Source organism: Coenobita brevimanus, chromosome 23, assembly GCF_032717465.1.
Source record: "Coenobita brevimanus isolate Jiangsu-jjx chromosome 23, ASM3271746v2, whole genome shotgun sequence".
Classification (NCBI taxonomy): domain Eukaryota; kingdom Metazoa; phylum Arthropoda; class Malacostraca; order Decapoda; family Coenobitidae; genus Coenobita; species Coenobita brevimanus.
In genome coordinates this window covers 65,370,505-65,393,440 of record NC_136976.1, presented here as the reverse complement: position 1 = coordinate 65,393,440, position 22,936 = coordinate 65,370,505, and the positions used below count along the sequence as shown (strand labels likewise).

Sequence of the window (22,936 nt, the reverse complement as noted above, 5' to 3'; positions counted from 1 at the left end):
GCAAAAACAAAGCAGAAAAAAAAATATAAGACGTCCTCGTACTGAAGGGGCTAATGGTGATATACTGTGCAGGTAATGTGGATGGGAAGATAATTATGGCTTGATGAATTACCTTGTGTGTGTGTGTGTGTGTGTGTGTGTGTGTGTGTGTGTGTGTGTGTCTATCGCTCTGACCCTCACCTTGTAACCCTTCACCACCCCTCCCCCCCACTTCCCTCCATCCATCCAGCTCTTTCTCCTCCATTCTTTTTTCTCTTCTACTCCCTTTCCTTCTCCTACCTTCCCATCCCTTCCTTACGATTCCCTTCCCTTTCCTTTCCTTGTCTTCTCTTTTTCCTTCCCTTCCCTTTCTTTTTCCTCTCTGCCTCTCCCTGCCTTAGCACCTCAACACATATTTATGCATCACTGGAATCACCCCCCCCCAAAAAAAAAAAAAAAAAAAAAATGTCGTGAGTTACGTAACAAAGGAGACAAAATTAACAAACAGGGAATAGCATAGTTGTGGTTTAGTATTACAGACCGGCCAGGGAGTGTAAAATTTTCAGATACAACACTTTTGTTTTTTGTAATATCTTTTTTTGTAGCTGTGGCGGTGGTGGCACGGTGTAAGTGGTCATGGTGTTAGTGGTGGGGGAATGAGTGTGTTGTTGGTGTGGCGGTGGTGTGAGTCAGTGTGCGGTGATAGCGTGTGTCGTGGTGGGAGTGAGTGTGCTGTGGTGGGAGTAAGCGAATGTGTTGTGGTGGGCGTGAGGGAGTGTTGTGATGGTAGAATGAGTGTGTTGAGATGGGGTTGAGGTTTCAGTGTATTTTGTAGTGGTGGTGGGTGTGAGCTTGTGTTGTATGGTGGTGTGGGATTCAGTGTGTGGTGTTGGCTGGTGGTGTTTGAGCCCTTGGTGGATGGAACTGGAGAGTGACAGTGGCGATAGGAGTGAGTGTACTGCTGCAGTGATGATGGTGTAAGTCAGTGTGGCGGTGGGAATGAGTGGTGGTGGCGGCGGTGCTGGTGTGAATAAGTGCTGGAAGTGAAGTGTGTTGTGGTGGGAGTGAGTCTACTGTGGTGGGAGTTAGTGTGTGTGCTCGTGGTGGGAGTGAGTGTGAAATCTGACACCTGTAACCTCCCACACCTGACTCACCTGGGAACTAACAGCGGCCGTGGTGTGCCCTGCTCCCGTCATTGTGGGGTACAGTCAGATGCCCTTGTGAAATGTGGGACAGAGTTGATTGCCCTTGTAGATGTGGACAGAGTTGATTGCCCTTGTAGATGTGGACAGAGTTGATTGCCCTTGTAGATGTGGACAGAGTTGATTGCCCTTGTACAGGTGGACAGAGTTGATTGCCATTTTAAATGTGGACAGACTTGAATGTGAACAGATTGATGTGAATGGACTCTAATGTGAACAGACTTGATTGTGGCCAGACCCGAATGTGGCTAAACTTAAATGTGGATGGACTTTAATGGCAAGACTTCAGTGTGGACAAAGTTGAATGCGGATAGTGTTGAACAGGAGCAGATTTTAACATCTTTGCAGAGTGCGTCCAGAAGTCACTACCCGTGCATAATATCGTCAGACTTCAATGTGAGCAGATTTAAATACCGCAGTTCAATGTGCCCAGATCATTGCTGGATATGGCATTTAAATACCCTTGAACAATATGACCAAATTTATTATACTCTTGTTGAATATGGCTTGATTTGTACGTTATAACCAGGTATCTATAACTCCGTACAATATGGCCGGAACTGAACACTACCTGAACACCCCTTTCCCATGTTTCCTGTGTTTCGCCTTATCTTTCCCCGTCAAGCATGATATTTTAGATACGCACAGTTATCTAAGTCACGGCCATAAGACCATGACGTCAAGAGCAAGATCACCGTGGATTAGCAGGTGTCAGGAAGTTACAGGTGTGAGTAAAAATGACAAGAAAAAAAAATTGGCCCCTCAACAACGAAGAAACTTTAATCATGCTATTTCCTGACGAATATATTTTGCTTTGAATTTTTCAGACTGGAGGAGTTACGTATCGCCTTCATCAACCTCCCCTTCATTGCGAGGACATTTTTTTATATATATTTGCCATCCCCAGGCAATTTTACTATGCTTAGTGGAGATTTGTCGAGCCGGAGGAGTTATATATTACTTTCATTGACCCCTTTTGTACGAGATGCTTTTCCTAACCTGAATAAACTCGTCTGTAAATTAGAATAAATATAAATAAGACATCATCGCTGAGCAGTAATAAATAAAATAAAAAAAATGAAACGCCACTCAAATCCTCATTAACTGAGAAAATATAGTAATCTTACTCAAGCGCGGTATTCACATCACGCTTACGATCCACTGCCTCTCGTAACTAAGATTGATTTCTGCAAATGGAACGAGAAATATGGAACACTGTTGCATTCTCTCTTCCTTGTCCATCCTTCAAAAGAAACCCTTACTTAGGACAATATTTTGATTGCAAGTTTGTCTGTGAAATCTGAGCCCATAACAGCAGAGACGAAGAAAAAACTAAACACCACAATGCATTTTTTTTTTTTTCACAGTTCGGCCTCCATTCCTCCCCACTTAACATTCTACTCAGCAATTCTGACTTCGTATGGCTCCACGTTTGGGTCTACGACTAAACTTTCGAAAGATCCACAAAAGCAGTAAAGGAGGAGGAGGGACAAAATATCAGTTATCTCTGTATCTTTTTTTTCAATTCATACACTTTTCATTTCGTAAAAGTGAATCTAGAGATCAAGCATTAAAAAAAAAAAAAAAAAAAAAAAACAGCGTCGAGCCAAAACTAAACTTGTAACAGAAAAAAAAAAAAAAAAAAAAAGCCGTGGAGCAACGATGGCAACTCCTATCAGTATTTTCTGTTCTCACTTCATACACATCGATTACGGAAACCGCATTTGGGGATCAGTGTCAGGGGGTTCCAGGTTCGAACCTAAAAATAAACCTGCTGACGTCACAAACCCACACCGCCACAGAGAAACGATAATTATATCTCATATCTTTCGTTTATCCATTTTCTCTTTCGCAACATTTTATTTGGCTATCAGGCGTTGGGAAAAACCACTATTGAGTCTAAAATTCAGCTTACTAAAACCACGAACACTTCAGAACAATACAGAAAGGAAATTGTAATTCATATATGCGTTTTCATTCTAGCCCAACCAAGTTCCATTTCACAACACTGTATTTGACTGTCAGGTGTTCAGAAAATCCACATTCAGATCTAAAATTAAGCTTATAAACGCCAAGAAAGGTCCAGAATAAGAGAGAAACATCATTGTCCCCACACAGCAACGACCTCCCACGACCTCCCCCATCCACTCCAGCACCCCTTAGGCCACTTTCGTAACCTTGTACTGTACAGTACATGGTTCTGGGACTATCAATTCACTCCCGGCCACGCGACTTCAGCAAACGATAACAAAAACTGAGAGAGAGAGAGAGAGAGAGAGAGAGAGAGAGAGAGAGAGAGAGAGAGAGAGAGAGAGAGAGAATATACCCTTGTTAATAAAATACAGTGCTGATGTCAAACTTTTCCATTCTTTAGGCCCTATCCGTAATTTTTCGTGTGTTTTGTCATTCCACTCAGCCTGGCCTAACATACGAGCGACGGGGTTTAGATTTTACAGCTGTTGATCCCAGAGTAATGCTAAAGTCGTGAAAGATATCCTCTAATTGACTATGTAAATGCCAAGACTTTTCCTCTAAGGCATTCAGAACCATTATATAGTAGCTGTAATATAAGAGGGTTGTAGTGCTGAGAAGGAAGAAGACTTGGGATCAACGCCTATCGACTACACAGTCATTCAGGCAAATTTTTATTTTTTTATTTATTTTAAGGCAGTCCTCTACATTACGACCCGCGATGGCCGATGTTACACCCAGGTCCCTATTTGTACTGCTGGGTAAACAGGGGCACGAGGGAGAAACCAACTTTTTCTATAAGTCTGACCGGCCCAAGAAACTGAAGGTGTACAACTGAGGCGTGCATTAGTCATCTCTGTTGGCGTTCTTCACGAGACGGCACTTACACGGCTGAGTGGCCTTACCTACACTCACTCCGATAACACAATCAACAGATAACCCAATACGTAAAAAAAAAAAAAAAAAAAAAAAAAAAAAAAAGCAGACCGTATTCATAAACTTTCTTAAGCCTCGCCACTTCCACCCGAGGACATGCTTTGCCCTTGATACTGGCGCAGGAGAGGGACGCCTTCTTGTGGTGGCACCGATGTCACTGGGTGGCCTAACTGCCTGGTTATACACAGGTCCATCAGCTACTTCCCTATCCCCCTTAAGGACGATGTTGGACCACGAGAAGGGCATCTTCAGCCTGCAGTCCACTGGGTTCACGTTTCAGATGTATTGTACTTAGGGTTACAACAACAACAACTATTACTACTACTACTACCATCCTTGTTACTACCACACGATATTACTGAACTTAGAGGTGCTGTAGCTAACCTCTCCAGTTCGAAAAGCCTAAGGTGATTATTTAAAGATAAAGAATATATCATGGGACTGAAGGGGTTAAGGTGCACCAAAGCCTGTTTATACTCTTCACTCTCAGCCCCCAAACACTGCTCCACCAAACTATAATGAGGGTCCGGCATGAAAATATACGATATATATATATATATATATATATATATATATATATATATATATATATATATGATGTTTGGAGATAGGGTGACTTCATTAAAACAAAAAATATGAACCCAACCAGTGGAGAACATTCTATTACACTATTCCAGCTCACACTAGATCATACCCAACACTGAGTAGTTCATAAAAGCCTGGGAAAATTAAGAAACTTTTTGAATACGGTGCCCGATAACGACGATAGGGAGAAGATAATTAATTCGCATTTATTTATTTATCATTATGCATTTGTTTATTATTTGTTTATTTACTGCAGATCCAGCAATATAACAAGCGTACTGTAGGCAGGCTCTGATAGGACTAGGAAACAGAGAACGGCTACAGACTAGATACTCGAACTGTTTTAAGGAGTGACTACTAGGGAAAGGACAGTAAGTTGTACTATAAAGATTTTAAATTAAAAAGGGATACAATAATACATGACGGGATGTAAAGAAGAACGAAATTGGTGTGAGAAATTGTTGCTTACTCTTGAAAGGTATGAGAAATGATGGATGGAGCTGATGGACAGGAATTTAAACTCGAAAGAATGGTACTTGTAGTTTAAGTTGGTATGAATGCAGATAAATACTGAACGTTGTAACTTGTAAGTGGCATTAATTTAAAGACTAAGTTAGGTTTTGCCCCTTAAATCCTGGGAGTCGGAAAGTTAATGACGAGGTGGATCTGGTTCACTATCACACTGGTAAACGAATCCCGGCTGGGGCAGGGAACAGTTTAAGGATTTGAATTTCATTAAATCAGGCTTTACTGATCTACCAGAAGTCCCGCCGACATGTCGTAAAAATACCCCCGCTAATACCAATACACCAGTCCTGTATGAGACAGCCCTAGCATGTATTCAATATGGACGGTGGGTGTTAGCGCCGAAGTGGTGACATGTAGAGGTGTATGGTATGTAGGAGGACTGCTGGGCCTTGATAGCAGGCTGTGAAGCCTATGCCCAGAGTCGGACACATAAAAAAAAAAAATTAACCTATTCTGGCGTTAGTACCCTTTTGGTTCTCAGAATATCTTGCACTCCTTGCCAGAAACGAGTTTTTAGAATTCACACCACACATAAGATGGCACAGTGGCACAGTAATTTTAGAAGGTAGTTTAACTGATTTAAAAGTACAGACAATCACGGAGTCGCACCCTGTGGCTAAAAATTTTAATTGAACAACTTTGCTCCTGCACTAAGTGGCGTGTTTCGCATCCCCAAGTCACGTTTCGCACTCTCAGTGGATGTACAGACCCTATGTTAAGAACTACTGCATTAACAAAAGCCACATCAAAACTGAGGTAGTCCTTTTGCGTCAATCAGTAAACAAGACACAAGATCATTAAGGAAGTTACAGGCGAAGAAAGAATAAAGCGAGTTTGGCTGCAGGTACCCGGGTAGATAAAACAAAATAGTATGATTAGATAACGATTACAGTCATCATCGTCGTCGTCATCATCATCATCATCATCATCACCCCATTTTCTCACTTATACATGGGGTAGGGTGGATCCAGAAACAAAGAAACCACAAAAGCAGAACTAATAAGAGTGTCATAACAAAAGGCTGCTCTGGAAAAATCGCTTGAGAATTAACATCACTTTGAAATTTAACATCACTTTCGTCATAATCCGATTCTTACTCATATCTAGGGTATGGACAGAGGCGTGAGAAACCAGCAAATCAGAACAGCTACCAACAGAGTGATATAACAACAGGAAATACTCGAGAAGGTGAATTAGCGATTGAAATGCATCACCATTACTATAATCCCGTATCGCACTCAAACAAGGAATCGGTGGAATCCGGAAAAAAAAGATATATGAGAGAGAGAGAGAGAGAGAGAGAGAGCAATAAAGTTTCATAACGATAGATTACCGGTACTCAAAAGTATAACATAGCGATCATGATTCCAGCAGTAGCCTATCATAAATAGGTGAAAAATAGATATTAACTTTGGTCTAAAAAAAAAAAAAAAAAAAAAAAGGCTTAAAATTTAAGTCGTTGAGAGTGAAGACAAAACCCAAATTTCTGACGGATATTTATGGAACGTGTGTGGATATTAAGTGTGATTAGCCTGCATCCCACATTGCCTCGTGGAAGTAGCAATGAAGTACAAAGGCCAGACTCGTTGTATCTACATTTGTTAGTACATCTAGCACGCAACTGGAGGAACCCGAGTTCAATTATCAGACCGGTCAGACTGGTAGACTCAGTATATTTCCCCCTTGTCCCTGTTCAACCAGCAAGACAGGACTTGGAAGTAGAGCGACTACAATACTGCAGGTCGTCTTGTAGGGGAGGATCGGGACGTAACCTCAGCAGCTCTCGTGCAGATGATAAGCATACATCTGAGCCTTCTTATCTCCGTCACGTGCTTCTCACTTATCTTTAAAAATTAGAGGATTTTCTTCCCCTTAGCGATATAAGGTTTAGGTAATCTCCCCCTCGTGTACCCTTACACAACCTATAAGGATCGGAGGGCACACCTGGCCATGTCACGGTGCGGTAACACTAATTAACATGCCGAAAAACACATTACATTACAATGTCCCTACTGAATCCTTCCCTCCAGTGCTGGAGAGGGACGCCTTCGAACGGTGGCACTGACATGACTGCCTGGTCATGCAAACGTCTCTCAACTCCCTCCCTCTCCTCTGAAAGAGGGATGATGGACCGCAGGAGAACAACTTCAGCCTGCAGTCTACTGGGACCACATTCTGATGAACCTGGGGCTACAACAGTTACTATGCCAGAACTCTTCTCCAATTACTACCCCAGCAACAATCCTATCCTTACACTACACCTTTTTTTACCCTACCCCACTTACCCAACCCTACCCTACTCCAAGAACAGCCCTAATCTTACACTGCACAACCTAACCTACCTTACTTTACCCAACCCATCCTTCCCTACCTAACCCTACCCTACCTAACCTTACCTGCCCTGTTACCCACCTTTATTCCGACTCCTAAACCAACCTTTTCCTAACCCCCTGCGTCATTCTTTACCAAACTCTTTACCTTCGCTACCTTACCCAACTCTTAACTCTACCCTACCATACCCAACCCCTAACACTACCCTACTCTACCCTACCCTACCTAACCCGTACCCTACCCTACCCTACCCAACCCCTAACTCTACCCTACCCAGCCGCTATCACACAATAATCGCCGACAGACAGTGCGGTAGTCAATTCATTATAAGAGATAGAGGAGAGGCGGCTCAGACTTACATATCCCCCTCCACTGATACCGATGCGATTATACAAGACATAGGAAGAAGGGGTGTTAGGTAAAGCGGTATTGTCGCTAACACTTCCTTGAATATTGTGTGTGTGTGTGTGTGTGTGTGTGTGTGTGTGTAAGTATGAGCTAGTATGAGTCCACTTAAGGATGAGGATAAATGTATGTAAGTATGAGGGTGTACAGGCAGGGACCAAAGTTCTCCTACTATTCCACTGCGTCTACTTTACACTTGGGCATGTCCATCACTTTTCTCCCTGACGCATCATAACACAGAACATCATCAGGACAGGAAAATATATCAATCATCTATCTGCTCTGGAATATTAGACAGCAGAGGGAGGTGAGAAGCAGAAGAGGCGAAATATTAACCGAATTTTCATCTCCAAGGGTCAACAGAAAGGTATGCAATTGACGAAGAGGCATGAGAGGAATGTAAGGAATGTAGATAAACGTGTGGATGGTGGGTAGGAGAGGGGTGCGAGGGGTAAGGGGGGTTGGAGAAGGGGTGAGTGGGAGGAGGTGGGGTCAGCACTATCACATACAGTACCCCCTCCACCCTGCCCCCTACTGCCACGAGATGAGATACGAAGAGGACCCCCCGCGAACAAACTTAACTCCCCTACTCGGCAGACTCAGATAAGTGGCTGGTGGTTGAGCTGTTTGATGTTGATGATTATAAATGATAGTGGTGGTGGTGGTGGTGGTGGTGATGACGATGATCATGAAGAAAGTTATGGTGATGGCGATCGTGACAGGGACAGTGATAATGAACGTGATGGTGGTGATAGTTTTAGTGCCGTTGCTGCTGATAATAATGTCACTACTGATGCTCTTTGACTCCCCACGTTGCCTTTATCACATCCCGTATCTGTATCAACTGCTCCGCCCTCCTGCACTTCAATGGCATTTATTTTTGTTTCACATCCTAACTGTCTCTTAGTCTATTGAATCAGAGCCGTGTTTTTTTATTTTTTTTATTTTTTTTGTTTCTCTTGCTACCTCCAGACGATTTTCTTAACATTGGAAATAACATCTATAGTGAAAGGGTTAGAAAGTCTCCACTAACACTTTTACAACCTGATATCTCACCTTAAGCGGATAAATCGTCTGAACATAGGCTGTATACTTAATAATACATCTTTGGACTGAAGGGGTTGTATTTCTGCCATTTTTTTTATTTAACCCCTTTGTGCCCAGCGTAATGCACTACAGACAGCGTTCCCCATTTTGGAGAGTTAAATAAAGGGCGAACCCTAAATTTTGTAAATACGCGTTTCGAGACGATTAGCCAGTAGGCGAAGGGCGGTACGCTACGAAACTATTATTCTTTCACGACGACGAAGTTTTTGTGTTTTGCTCTCTCACACTGTTTGGAGGAAACTTCGAAATGGAAAAGTTTGATGGTAACCTTAATTGACAGTTTCAGTTAAAGAGTCAAATAAAATCTTTGTATGCAATAGTCTGGTGGCAATACTGTTCGGTCGATCAAACTAGTACCAGTGCAATCTGAACACGAAACAATCTGACACCACTGACGATGTTTACTCCAAGATGGTCGCTGGTCTCACCCTACGCTGGAACCCTAGCTTTCATGAGGTGCCATATTTCGATTGTATGGAACATTTCGTGTCTTAGGCATCGTAAGTGTGTTGTTATTCCCTTCACTTGTATTTCTAACTCCTCTAAGTCAGGGAATTCCTTCGAAGGGTGTAAGAAATACAGCGTTTGTGAAAATGAAAATGGGGATTTATCACACTCTAGGATATGTATCAAATGATATATCAACATCGAAACTACAAATGGCGGTCTGTACTCTATGATTTTTTCCCTGTCCCGAAACGTACTCCTCAGCGATATGTCCAAGGTCGATACTGTTACTATTGCACACTGATGAAATGTCGAATATAACGCAGTCTACGCCAGCAACCATATTTTTTGGCGTGGATATAACCTTATAAAATATATAAGAGAATACATATTGATTACCTCCGCTGAAAGAACTCAGAACGCCGCTACTTTTTTTTTTTTTTTTTTTTTTTTCCGCCACACCAGCGCATACTAACCTCCTCAAGATATCAGTTGTTGCTACTCAATAGTGCAAGAAACCATCGAACCCATTTTGCGCAATACTTTTTTTGGGTCCACTGTACGCTGAATAAAATGAAAAAAAGGCATTACCGCACTTCAACTGTTAACAAGATCTCTATATCACGTCTTTATTTGGCATCCCATACAAAGGAAATCGAAATTAAGTGTTAAAATCTGCATCATCAACCAAAATAAATAAACAAATAAATAAAAATGATTCTATAAATGAAATCAGACACCGGAAGCTAACTAACCGATCGTCACACTTATTAATAATCATCATACAACAAATCACCAAACTAAAAAAAAAGAAATGAAATCAGATAAATTTTTGGAAAGTGAAAAGTGCATGAGGTTAAATAACAAGCGGACTCTTGTGTCGGACTGTCGACTGGTAACTGGCAGTATTAACATTAAGTCCACACGGGTGATGCAACACTGGTCACTGGGCCCTCAGCAACAGCCACACTCACCCCTTATCAACGAGGATTTTTTTTTTTAAAGAGATATCGTGGGTGAGGGGGTGGGCGGGAATAAACAACAACATCTCTAATAATAACAACAAACTGAGAGCCACGTACAGATACCCGTATAGCCTAAGGCGGACCACCATTTTAGAGCAAAGGGATGTTTTAGGCTACTGTTGATTTTCAGCATATCGGGTTTTAAGTGAGGCCCTCTCCCATACCCCAGAAGGTCTGCAAATGAATAAATAAATACATAACCACATAATTTTCTTTTATCCATACATTTTTCACCGATTATGAAATTACCTACTAGCACGGACAGGCCACTTGATTAGCCTACCCAGGAGCTGCCAAATATTAGTGGATAAGTAGAGGTACATTTACAGGGTGGATTTTTATTCTTATTTTACCCGAGAGTTTTAGGCCGGGGATTTATTATTTTTACCGACATTTTTACACAACCGCGTTATGGTAGTAAAATAAGTTGTGATGATGCTTTTATACACTTATGTCAACTGTAATATAAACAATCAATCAATCAATCATTTCCTGTGGCACCCTCGGGGATGCATAGGGCCTCGATGAACTCACACCACCACATCCTATCTTGTGCTAACTCCTCAAGATCTCCCCAACACTCATCTCCAGCTTCCCGTCTCATTGTCCTCACCCACGTCTCTTTTGGCCTTCCTCTACCTCTCCTACCAAGTGCCACCCACCCTGGTGTACCTCGAACTATTCCCTGTCTCCTATACACATGTCCTAGCCACTTCCATCGTGAGAATCTAACATATTCATCGATCGGCTGCACTCCCGTTATTTCTCTAATTCTACTGTTTGGTATCCTTTCCCACCACTTAACTCCTAATATTCTTCTAAGTGCTTTGTTTTCAAACCAAGAATTTATTTTCCATAGTCACTGTGCTATACCAAGACTCGTGTCCATAAATTAAGATACTCCTAACCATTACCTTATAAAGTTTGATTTTTGTATGCACAGAGAAATTGTTATTATTCCAAATATTTTTAAGCATTCCCATTGCCTGATTAGCCTTCTTTAACCTTTCCTCGAATTCAAAGTTCAAAGAACCATCCTTGGCTAAATAAGTACCTAAATATTTAAACCTATCAACTTGCTTTACAACCATACCTCCAATTACACATTCCTGCTCATTTTCCATATTCATATTGATTATTTCAGTTTTTCCACAATTAATAACCAAACCCACCTTGCGACCTTCACTCACCAAACAGTCCAACACTCTCTGCATCTCTTCTGGCCCATCAGAAAATCAGAAAATAATAAAACAAAAAGGGAACAAGTTTTGCTGCCATCGTTCAGTGCTGGATCCGCCCCTGCTGGCCTTTCACACACCCTTGCCCATTACGTATAAAATTAGTGATGACCTGTTTGCCCCTTCCCACAAACACCTGGTGACTTTGTTTGCCCCTTCCCACACACACCTGGTGACCTTGTTTGCCCCTTCCCACACACACCTAGTGACCTTGTTTGCCCCTTCCCACAAACACCTGGTGACCTTGTTTGCCCCTTCCCACACACACCTGCTGACCTTGTTTGTCCTTTTCCACAGACGTACAAGGTGGTGGTGTCGGACGAGGTCAGGTGCTGGTTTGTGCTGAGGAGATACCCGGAGTTCAGAAATTTGCACACCATTATTGTTAGCAGGGTAAGTGTGTGTGTGTGTGTGTGTGTGTGTGTGTGTGTGTGTGTGTGTGTGTGTGTGTGTGTGTGTGTGTGTGTGTTTTATTGAACTGTCTGAATTAATTGTAACATTAGACACGCGATCAGATACCAACTCTCTCTCTCTCTCTCTCTTGTTTACGAAAGAGAGAGAGAGAGAGAGAGAGACAGACAGACAGACAGACAAACAGACACTAACCAATCTGGTGTGTTCTTGTCAGGTACGGGATGCGAACCTTGACCTGCCCCCCGAAGCCACCGCCGACCGCTACAGCCTCAACGCCTTTGTACAGAGCGTCATGGCCGACCCCAGAATCGTCACCATGTAAGTACCTAGGAGATGGGAGAGGAGGACAGCAGGATAAGAGATGCAGGGAAACATTATTAGCATCATTATCTTATGTTCATCATTATCATCAGCATCATCGTCATCATTATTATAACTATTTTTACCATCGACATCATTAACCAACATTATTGCCATTATTATCACACCATCACCATTGTTGTCAGCAATATCATGCATTCGTAAGAGGGAAGAGATATTTTGCCGAATAACGTTCACTGGGCATTATTTTCTTGTAATTACTCTCTCAAGATGTAGGTCCCAAGGCTAGGGTACCGTAGTCCAGTACAAGTATGGCACATGACCAGAGTACTTCCCATGATTGCATTACATGATAAAAGAAAAAAATGTCTTGAGTCACCTGTGGGATGGAACTCTGACCTTTATTTATATATTTTATTTAATACTTCGGTTAGTATGAAAAGAAGAGATTTGGCCACGACGGTACAATAGGTGAAACATAAACTAGTGCTTTCAGTGTCTGCGTCTGCTGGACCCTCAGAAAAACATAATTAATGAATGAATACTCATGAAATGCTTGGTAATCCCAGGCTTGCACAAGGCGGTGACGCTCAGAAACTCACCGGCTTGTGGAGGAGACATGAATTCCAAGAAATATTTGAAAAACCTAAATATATACTTTGAAAATTGTTCGTCTGTGCGTCCTGGAGCAAAACTGAGGGTCACCAGCCCCCTTCCAATTCCCATCCATCAGATTTCAACCTCCCAAAGGTTAAATACAAATTCTTAGAAGGTCAAAACTTATCTAACGTCACGACAGAGAATGAGTCCCGTGGTACAACAACGTAGGTTCGCGTGTGGTGCTGGGTGCCTGGCTGCTGATATCCATTTTGTATGCCAGTTTTGCAGTGTTCGTTAAGTTTTGTCTCCCCAGAGGGATCATTTTTTCATATTTATTATTTACTCTAACCTAACCTAACCAAACCTAACAAATTAACGTGACAAGTAAACAAACCTAACCTGATACTAACAAACCCTAACCGAGACTTTCCTGTACAAGAAAAAGTGCAATAATGGCTGACAGAAGGGAAACCAGCTGCCTGACTGGATGATGTGAGATAATTAGATTCTCAGTGACACAGCAACTTATTTACTAAGTAACTCAATGGCAGGCGTTTCTAGACCCGGCCGGGTGAGGCAAAGAGTGCTATAGTTGCATTTTGTAATCTACATATGATGTTCTTAGTGCTGAAGTAAAGTGTTGCTTTGCTGCCTTATTTCCATATCTCCGGCAAACTAGGATGTGTACGTATTCATTTTTCTGTGTACTTATTAAGAACTTCTAATCTAAGCTCAAAACTTGACCGACTAAATTAAGTAAGACCATTCTGACCCTCATTCCTCATCAAACAGGGGTGAGGTGCGGGAGTTCCTGCAGCTGGACCGGTTCCGCAGTTCCAGCAGTAGTAGCAGCAGCGATTCCAGCGTCACACCCTCCTCGCCCTCCGTTATACTCGACCCACGTTTCCTCATGCCGCCAGGAGCACCGGCACCAGCAAGGTAACTTATGTTTGCCCATCTGTATGTATGTATGTCCATCTGTCTGCTGTATTTAGATGTTTCTCTGGGTATTTGTTTACTGATCCATTCTGACTATCATTATGGTGGGGAAAAAAAAATCGGACTGTAAAATAGAAGCACACTATCCACAAAACACCCATGACAATAAACTGTAATCTCGTATGCATGGAAAACTTCGGAGCACCTCTTCCTTTGTGATATTAATTGCATTTTAAACATGGAAACTGTCTTGCATGTCACTTATATCTTTTAAATGTGGACATACAGCAATATCTTTTGAATACCGACATACTGTGCATTAGCAACATACAAGTGGATATTACAGTGCCACAAGCAAAGAAGATGCAACAAGATATCTACGCCAAGTACGAATACAGTGTACCAGTAGCGTACCAGTATATGTATCCAGGCTATCCTTACTTATTCATCTATTTATCAAGGCGGTAACTGAATCGGACCCACGATCGAATCCCGGCTGGGGCAGGGAACAGTTTAAGGATTTGAATTTCATATAAGCAGACTTTACTGATTTACCAGAAGACCTGCCGACATGTAAAAATACCCCGGCTAATACCAGTACACCAGTCCTGCAGTCCTGTATGAGACAGCCCTAGCATGTACTCAATATGGATGGTGGGTGCTGGCGCCGAGGTGGTGACATGTGGAGGTGTATAGGAGGACTACTGGGCCTTGAGAAAGGTCCTGAAGCTTTTGCCCAGAGTCGGACACATAAAAAAAAAAAAAAAAATCGCCGGCTAACTCTGGCCGAACGCCACTGGACAATCAAGCCCAATACAAGCACAGAGGCCTACACGAGGTCAGCTCACTTTACAGGCAGCCAAACACCCACACACCCACCCACCCACACACACACACACACACACACACACACACACACACACACACACACACACACACACACACACACACACACACACACACACACACACACACACACACACACACTGGTACTCGTCTGTCACTGCACTGCCTATCCTGTACCATGCTGCTTGTTGCAACTTATTATTATCGAAACTACTGCTCCTGTACTGAGTGTTTATGCTGTCATGTGTAGCTGAACCTGTAAAATTATCAGCAACAACGGCCGAAAGACAACATAAATCCACCAGCGACACAAAGCCACATAATGCAAACATCATCCACACATAAAACCAGAGAATGCAAACACCAGCCACACATTAAGCCACAAAATACAAACACCGGCCACACATAATGGAAATGAAAGCAAACACCAACTACACACAGTCACAGAATACATACATCATCCACACATAAAGCCAGAGAATGCAAACACCAGGCAGCACATAAAGCCACACCAGCCACATATAAAGCCAGCCTCTACTTCTCTCCCTGTGCAGAAAACCGATGCCTGCCTCCGCCCAGACCGAGGACCATCACGGCACCAGCAGCTCAGACCGCCCCGACTACGACACCCAGCAGAGCATTGACCTAGGATGCACCAGGAAGTCGTGAGTGTGTGTGTGTGTGTGTGTGTGTGTGTGTGTGTGTGTGTGTGTGTGTGTGTGTGTGTGTGTGTGTGTGTTTGTGTGTGTGTGTGTGTGTGGTTGTAATAAATGATAATCCTGTAATAACTTTGATACAATGACGACTCTTTACTTATATCCAGAACCCCAAACGGAGGATTTTATGCAACTCAGAAAAGAATTCCCCACTTATTAAAGCATTTTCATAATCACCAAGTCTCTCTCTCTCTCTGTCTCTCTGTCTGTCTGTCTCTCTCTCTCATAATCCTTCCATTTATTTGAACATTCTGTAAACTCAGCCTATACCATCTATGTATCTATCTATTTATCTATCTGCTTCTACTTCCGCGTCCACACCAAATGCTTGCTGGTGGAGGGGGAGGGGGAGTTCTGCACCACTGTAACCCGCTGAAGTTCACGCCCGCACCCGCCCGCGTCCAGTGAGGCCAGTTGTGTGTGGGCTACAGGGATGCAGAACTCCCATCCACACCCGCCCGCGCCAGCAAACATTGATGTGGACGCAGCGTACGGTGAATAAAATTGTTTGGGGATATTAAAAAAAAAAAAAAAATGTATAGCCTGTTATGTGATCGGACTGAAAAGGTTAATAAGTGTTCCTTCCCCCAGCTTGTCACCGTCGGACTTTGAGTTCCTGAGTGTGATCGGGAAAGGCAGCTTTGGCCGTGTGATGCTGGCCAAGTACCGCGAGGACAACAAGGTCTACGCCGTCAAGGTTGGTGCCCATAAAGTACAAGAAAGTAAAAAAAAATAATAATAACAATAAAATAAAAGTACAGTACAATAGCCCATGTTCCTTGTTGGCAAAGAATTCGTATCACTTACCACTCCGTATCGATCTGTTGTACTTGTATATTAGCCTCCATCTTAACACCCACTGACTCCTATGACTATCTCAGCGCGAGAAAATAATGTCAGTGAAAATACAGTCCAGTACATGGTATCAGAACACAGAACTGGATAATGCATGTATACATACGTCAGATGACATATAGATAAAGATATACAGTAGATATAAATAGACGTACACAGACAAATGTATATAGATATAAATTATAGGAAGCTGTTATGTGTGTGGCATAATTAAGTATATTAATCCCAGCCTGCAATATCTGACAATAATCTTAATACATCGTCATCTACAAACTAAATAAATGGATAACACGACAGATGCTGAACAAGAAGCTGATCGTGCGGAGGAATGAGACTGCGCACGTGCTGAGCGAAAGGTCGGTGCTGATCAAGATGCTGAACCACCCCTACCTGGTGCAACTCCACTTCGCCTTCACCACCGCACACAAGATATTCTTCGTGCTGGACTACGTTAATGGCGGCGAGGTGAGGTGATCAGACAGCAGTTCAGCCACAAAATTATAAAGACAATAAACAGGGAAATGAGATTATCAAACGGACGACACTAAAATAAATCAGACAAATAATAATAAGCACAATAACCAGAGACGTGAGGTTGAATGATCTGCAGGGCCGCAATAAAACACAGCAGATCAGACACATAAAGACAACACCAAAACATTTAAGTAGCCAGACAACAACACATTTCAGACACGATATGATATGGTGCATGATAAATGGGAAAATGAATTGATTAAAAGACCACACCAAACTACAGTATACTGCTCAGCCACAAAAAAGGAAAAGATACGTGAGGTGGAATGATCTAATATGCCGAACCAAAGCAGATGAGCCACAAAACGATCAAGATATTATATGGGGAGATTAGGAATTGAAGAATGAGGAAGACAGCAATATAAAGCAGCCACATGAGTGTTAGAATAACAAACGGTAAAGTTATCCCCAGCACTGACGGATATTTCATTGGGTGTTGGTACCGTCTGTTCATAGCCTGGCAATTGTTCCCACCTTGTCGGATGTACTGGTGGCATGCATCAAAGACTTCGACACATACAAATATAGACATTACAATACTTCGACTTTCACACGCACCATTTTTCCTACACACATCCCTTCCCATCCCAACATCGCTGTCATGTGGAAGGGTTAAATTCTGGTCAACACTATCCCTCACAGGAGAAACTTTGGCCCTGTAATGGACTGATATAGACAGAGATAAGGAGATGATTAGATGGACTGCACCAAAACAGTTCAAGCACATAGCTATAGATATAATAGGAACATACCCACACATCTTGAAACTGATTTACCGTAAGTGTAATGCTTGTGTTCCCCTCCAGCTGTTCTTCCACCTACAACGTGAACGAGTGTTCTCCGAAGCAAGGGCCAGGTTCTATGCGGCGGAAATGAGTTGTGCTCTCTCCTACATGCACAGTCAGGTGAGTCATTACGAACCACTTCTTTGTCTTATGTAATGGCCATTGTGTGTAAGTGACAGAACGCAACATATCAGTCCTTCCCCGCCACTCCCCTGCGTTGTATGCAGAAACCATTGCGTGTGACTGACAAAGGAAGCAACAAAATGGATGTAGAGTTTGCCGCTAGATCGGAAGGAAGAAGTTGTACAAAGAAGACTCATTTGGAAAAGAAGAGAATTTTAGAAGTCTTGGAGCTCAGTCCTAACCTGTGATGGCAGCATTTTATGGACAGAGACAATCACCGCCACATGTAGTATAAGTGTAACAGACACAGACTGCGACATTTATGCATCATATTACAGGTCATTTGGAAGAGTACATATCACAGGGTTTCCTTAAAAAGTTAATGTTTCATCAGTATCTTCCTTCTGTCAATCAGTCATTTCTAAAAGTGAACATTATGTGCGGATATCTGTCAAATGAAGGCTGGTTAACCATTACCTGTCACTTACTAAAAGGAAAAATGCTCTGACAGAAAGAACACTAGTCTGAACCCTGGGGCTGCTTTAATTTAAACAGGTAACATTAAGTCGCTGCCACTCTGCTCACCGCTAGTTAGAAAAGTTTTCACCAAGCCATCCTCAGTGACATTACACACTAACTTCAGTACAGACATAAAACGTAAAAAATATAACACAACATTATGCTCACACAATTGTAACAACGAAGAACTCTCGAATATTGGGCCAGTTGGCGACATTACTGCAATGGCTACTTTAGTGTTATTTACATTGCATTGGCAGGGTCAGGTTAGAATGCATTAATACCTTCAGCCGCCTCCCATCCCAACCTCCTCAACCTTAGCTCTCCCGGCCCAAAAACACATCCGGCAGCAACAGGGAACAATAAAATAATGGCCCCTAATTATTACGCGTGACATCGCGAAGGGCAAGGCAACACTCCAGTTTTCTACATCACTGTTGAAACCTACGATAGACAATAAAAGACGTTCGACCTTTGCATCTGGCTTCTGATTCTGTTATTGTAGCCTAAAGTGGAATGCAGTCTAACCACTTTCTGTCCTCGCAAAGGTGTTGTGAAATAGGTAGTTATATTAGGGCCTTGCCTACACCTTCGCGTACTAGGTTTTAATAAAGACCGTAAGTTCTTCCCCGCCCGCATCACTCCCGGCCACCCAAAACTAACCTATCCTAACCTAACGTAGACTAAATTATCTTGTTCCTAAATTAACCTATCCTAATCCAACGCAGCCTAAATAAACCTATCTCTTAACCAACATTGCCTAAATAAACCTATCTCTTAACCAACATTGCCTAAATAAACCTATCTCTTAACCAACATAGCCTAACCTAACCTATCTCGGTCCACCCGCAGGGCATCGTATACCGGGATCTAAAGCCTGAGAACATCCTGCTGGACGCTGAGGGCCACATTGTGCTGACGGACTTCGGCCTCTGCAAGGAGGGTCTACTCTCCTCCAACTCCCGCACCGCCACCTTCTGCGGCACTCCTGAGTACCTGGCGCCGGAGATACTCAAGAAGCAGGTGAGGGCAGTGGTAGGAATGGTGAGAGGGGTGCTGTGGCGGTGGAGGTAAGGGAGCCAGTAACGGCAGTGGTAGTGATTGGGGGGTGGGGGTATGATCTATCTTGTGTGGAGGGCTGAGGGAATGTCTGAAAATACGGTAGTTTAGTATAGTCCTGTTCATTTCAGTCTGTACATTCCTGACTTAAAGCACAACGTGGTACAGTCTTACGTAAACTTACATTTTTACTCCGTACAAGTGCTGTATGTCATAAACTCTTGTTTTAATATACCCAGACCTAACATACCCTACATGAACCAAACTTAATGCACCTAAACCTAGCCTAACCCAGCACATCTTAAACCTATTCTAATTCAGCCTCTCCCAACCCAACCACACCTTACATATATGCGTGTGTGTGTTGCAGCCGTACTCCCGTGCCGTGGATTGGTGGACGCTGGGTGCCGTGCTGTACGAGATGCTGTACGGCCTTCCTCCCTACTACTCCCGCGACACCCCAGCCATGTACGACGCCATTCTGCACAAACCACTTAAGTTGAAACACACCATCTCACAGAAGGCCAGGGCCATCCTTCAAGGGGTAAGTCACAATGTTTTCTTAACGATTAATAAAACAATAAGAATGTACAACTGCGAGTTCTGTCGTAGTTAGCAGTGGCGTGGCCAGGTCTCAACTGGGGTTGGGGGGGACAAGTTGGGGCCAAGCCTTGTTCTAGGGGAGGGGAGGGTGCACTGCTATACAGCATGCACAGTTAAATTAGCAAATGGGCGGCGATGGTGGGGGGAGGCAATGGTCTGATTGAGGGACCCGGACCCCTCCACCCAGGCCATCTCGTAGCTACTCCACTGGTCGGTAGGGTAACTAATGACTTTTTAAACATTCGACGGCGATATGGGACTTTGAATTTGATAAACCGTTTGGCATGAGCATGACTTAAGATAATTTAGATTCCTGATGCCGTAAGAGGGTTAATGTATGCTACCCAGTCTTTAACTATATGTATGTAGGCCTGGATGATACAGTAAACTGGTAATACATGGAACGAATTCACAGTTCAAGAGAGTATAACAGCAATTTTTTAGGGGCATGTTAAGGAAGATAAAGCATAATTCTGAGATGTGGCATGTTAATAGCCTATAGCTCGTACTGCTGTTTGCCTAAGTAAGTAAAGAAGTCCATAAGTGAGTGAATGAATGAGTGCCTGGGGGGGGTGAGTGAGTGTATAAGTGTGTCAGTAAGTCTGTAACCCCTGGAACTGGGAAAACGTCCTACTTAGTACAGATATTCTTGTTGCAACCAGACGTGTTTAATAACCTTAGGAAAGGCCTATCGTACTGAAGAAGTCATTAAAGCTATCTCTAAACCCTTTATTTCCTGAGCCTGAAAAAAACTGCCATGAGATAGTAAGCGTATAATAACAAGGACACCATAACATACACACACACCAACCATCCCACACTACAACCTCCCATCCTAACAACCCACACATTACAACCTCTTTCTCCCCCTCTCCCCCCACAGCTGCTGCAGAAGGAGCCCGGAGACCGTCTGGGAGCAGGTATAAGGGACGGGGATGAGGTGAAGGAGCATGACTTCTTCAAGACCATCGACTGGCAGCTGGTGGAGTGCAGGGGACTCACACCGCCATTCGTACCTGTCGTGGTAAGTGTGTGTGTGTGTGTGTGTGTGTGTGTGTGAGAGAGAGAGAGAGAGAGAGAGAGAGAGAGAGAGAGAGAGAGAGAGAGACAGACAGACAGACAGACAGAGAGACAGAGAGAGAGAGAGAGAAATTTGTTAGTCACTTTCACAATACTGAACATAAAAAAGCGTACATACATAAACCCACCGTCATATCCAACCCTAACACATTACCCACAAATTAACCTAACCTGACCTACTCCCACCTGACACAACAGAGGGGCGAGGCAGACACCCGGAACGTAGACCCAATTTTCACGAAGGAGGCGATAACCAGCCACTCCTCCTCGTCCCCCATCGCCCTCTCCGCCTCCGTGCAAGCCGTCGACCACGTGTTCCAGGTAAAGACGCTACCCACTTCGACATGATGACGTCAAGCTTCATTTTATTCTTGCTGGCCCCTAACAATCTTCATAGGCACTGGAGAGAGCAATTGTAGTGAGGGGATTGGCAACATGCTTCATTAACTCATTCACAGCCTGATGCCTCCTCCTCTTAAGATGACAAATCGCCTGACAATCACAAGACTAATGTACAAAATACGTCCTCAGGTTAAATAAGTTGTGTGTTTGCACTTGCTTTTGCTCAGACGTTAATAAACATTTCACAGCCAAACTACATCAACATTAAAAAAAAAAAAAAAAAAAAAAAAAACTAAGATCTTTCTAAAATTATACTGTGTTGTGGAGACTTTTATTTGTCTTTAAAAATATATTAAAATCCTTCATGAATCCTTTTCTAGGGCTTCAGCTACGCCCCGCCCTTGGAGATCGAGGCACAGTGAAGAAAGGAAACACAAGAAAGAGAAAAGAAACGAAAGTGAGAAAGAAAGAAGAAAAATGGGAAAAAGAAGAAGCCCCTCTGGTCTTCCTCGTCCTGTACCTGGCTACTTCCATGGACGAGATGGTGAGAGACGTTCAGTAAGACGGCTTCGTTTATCTTCCTTTTCGTCCCTATTTATTTCTGTGGACGAGACTGTGAGAGGATGTCATAAAAAAAAAAAAAAACTTCTTTTCTTCCCGGTGCTGCTCGTTAGTACGGTTCTTGGTTACTTTTGTGAACGTGACTGTATGAGAAGTCAGCTAACGCGGCTCTTGTTCCTAAAAGTGACTCCCTTGAAAATACGTACAGGTGAAGTTTACAAATACGGCTCCTGATTTTGGATGTCGGTATCTGTATGAAAAGCTCAGTAATATGGCTAGAGTATGAAGCTGTAAGAGAAGTAATACGGTTTCTTATATTCCGTTTACGAGTTAATAAAAATATGCGGTGTCTGAACTTCTGTGTATAAGTTTTATATAAGACGGATTCACACGTACGACACCTGGTTACTTGCGTGGACGGACGTGTAACAAAGGCTCACAAAAGCTGTTCCTGGTCTTCAGTGTACCTTTGTGTTGGTTCGGGTGGTGCATGAAATATACTAAAATATCTACGTTGCACCTTCTAAATATAAAAAGACAAAGTGGTAATTTAGCAGCTATAGTGAAGTATTATTGCAGCGTGGCCAGACGAACACTTTTTAATCACAATGGAACACCAGTGAACACAGTGATATTTAAGAGAAACTGACAATTTAACAACTATGGTGAAAGCCTGATGCAGCTGCAGTACGAAAAGTAAGTGTACGTTGTCCTGGAAACGAGCTGCAATGAACTAACAGTGGACAGTTTGGGTGGGTCAGGTGAAGATGTGTGTAAGCAAAGTTAGGGCCAAAATTTCTCTCACTTCCAATGAGCTAGTCCTCTGTATCAGCAAGGTTGTAAGGCCAAAAATTTTCTTCCCTTCCAGTCAATTAGTCCTCTACC

General features: G+C 42.9%; 1 protein-coding gene across 1 annotated transcript in view; it reads left to right on the top strand.

Annotated features, from left to right (window-relative positions):
• LOC145392875 (serine/threonine-protein kinase Sgk2-like) overlaps nt 1–21,912 on the top strand; it is a 34,583-nt gene extending 12,671 nt beyond the window's left edge. The window contains exons 2-13 of the mRNA XM_080267158.1: nt 12,052–12,147; nt 12,383–12,486; nt 13,882–14,028; nt 15,429–15,539; nt 16,182–16,287; nt 16,743–16,910; nt 17,786–17,884; nt 19,259–19,429; nt 19,836–20,009; nt 20,952–21,092; nt 21,347–21,469; nt 21,871–21,912. Of these exons, the coding sequence (XP_080123284.1) occupies nt 12,052–12,147; nt 12,383–12,486; nt 13,882–14,028; nt 15,429–15,539; nt 16,182–16,287; nt 16,743–16,910; nt 17,786–17,884; nt 19,259–19,429; nt 19,836–20,009; nt 20,952–21,092; nt 21,347–21,469; nt 21,871–21,912 (1,482 nt within the window). The remainder of the gene's footprint in view (nt 1–12,051; nt 12,148–12,382; nt 12,487–13,881; nt 14,029–15,428; nt 15,540–16,181; nt 16,288–16,742; nt 16,911–17,785; nt 17,885–19,258; nt 19,430–19,835; nt 20,010–20,951; nt 21,093–21,346; nt 21,470–21,870) is intronic.
• Nucleotides 21,913–22,936: the final 1,024 nt, after the last annotated feature.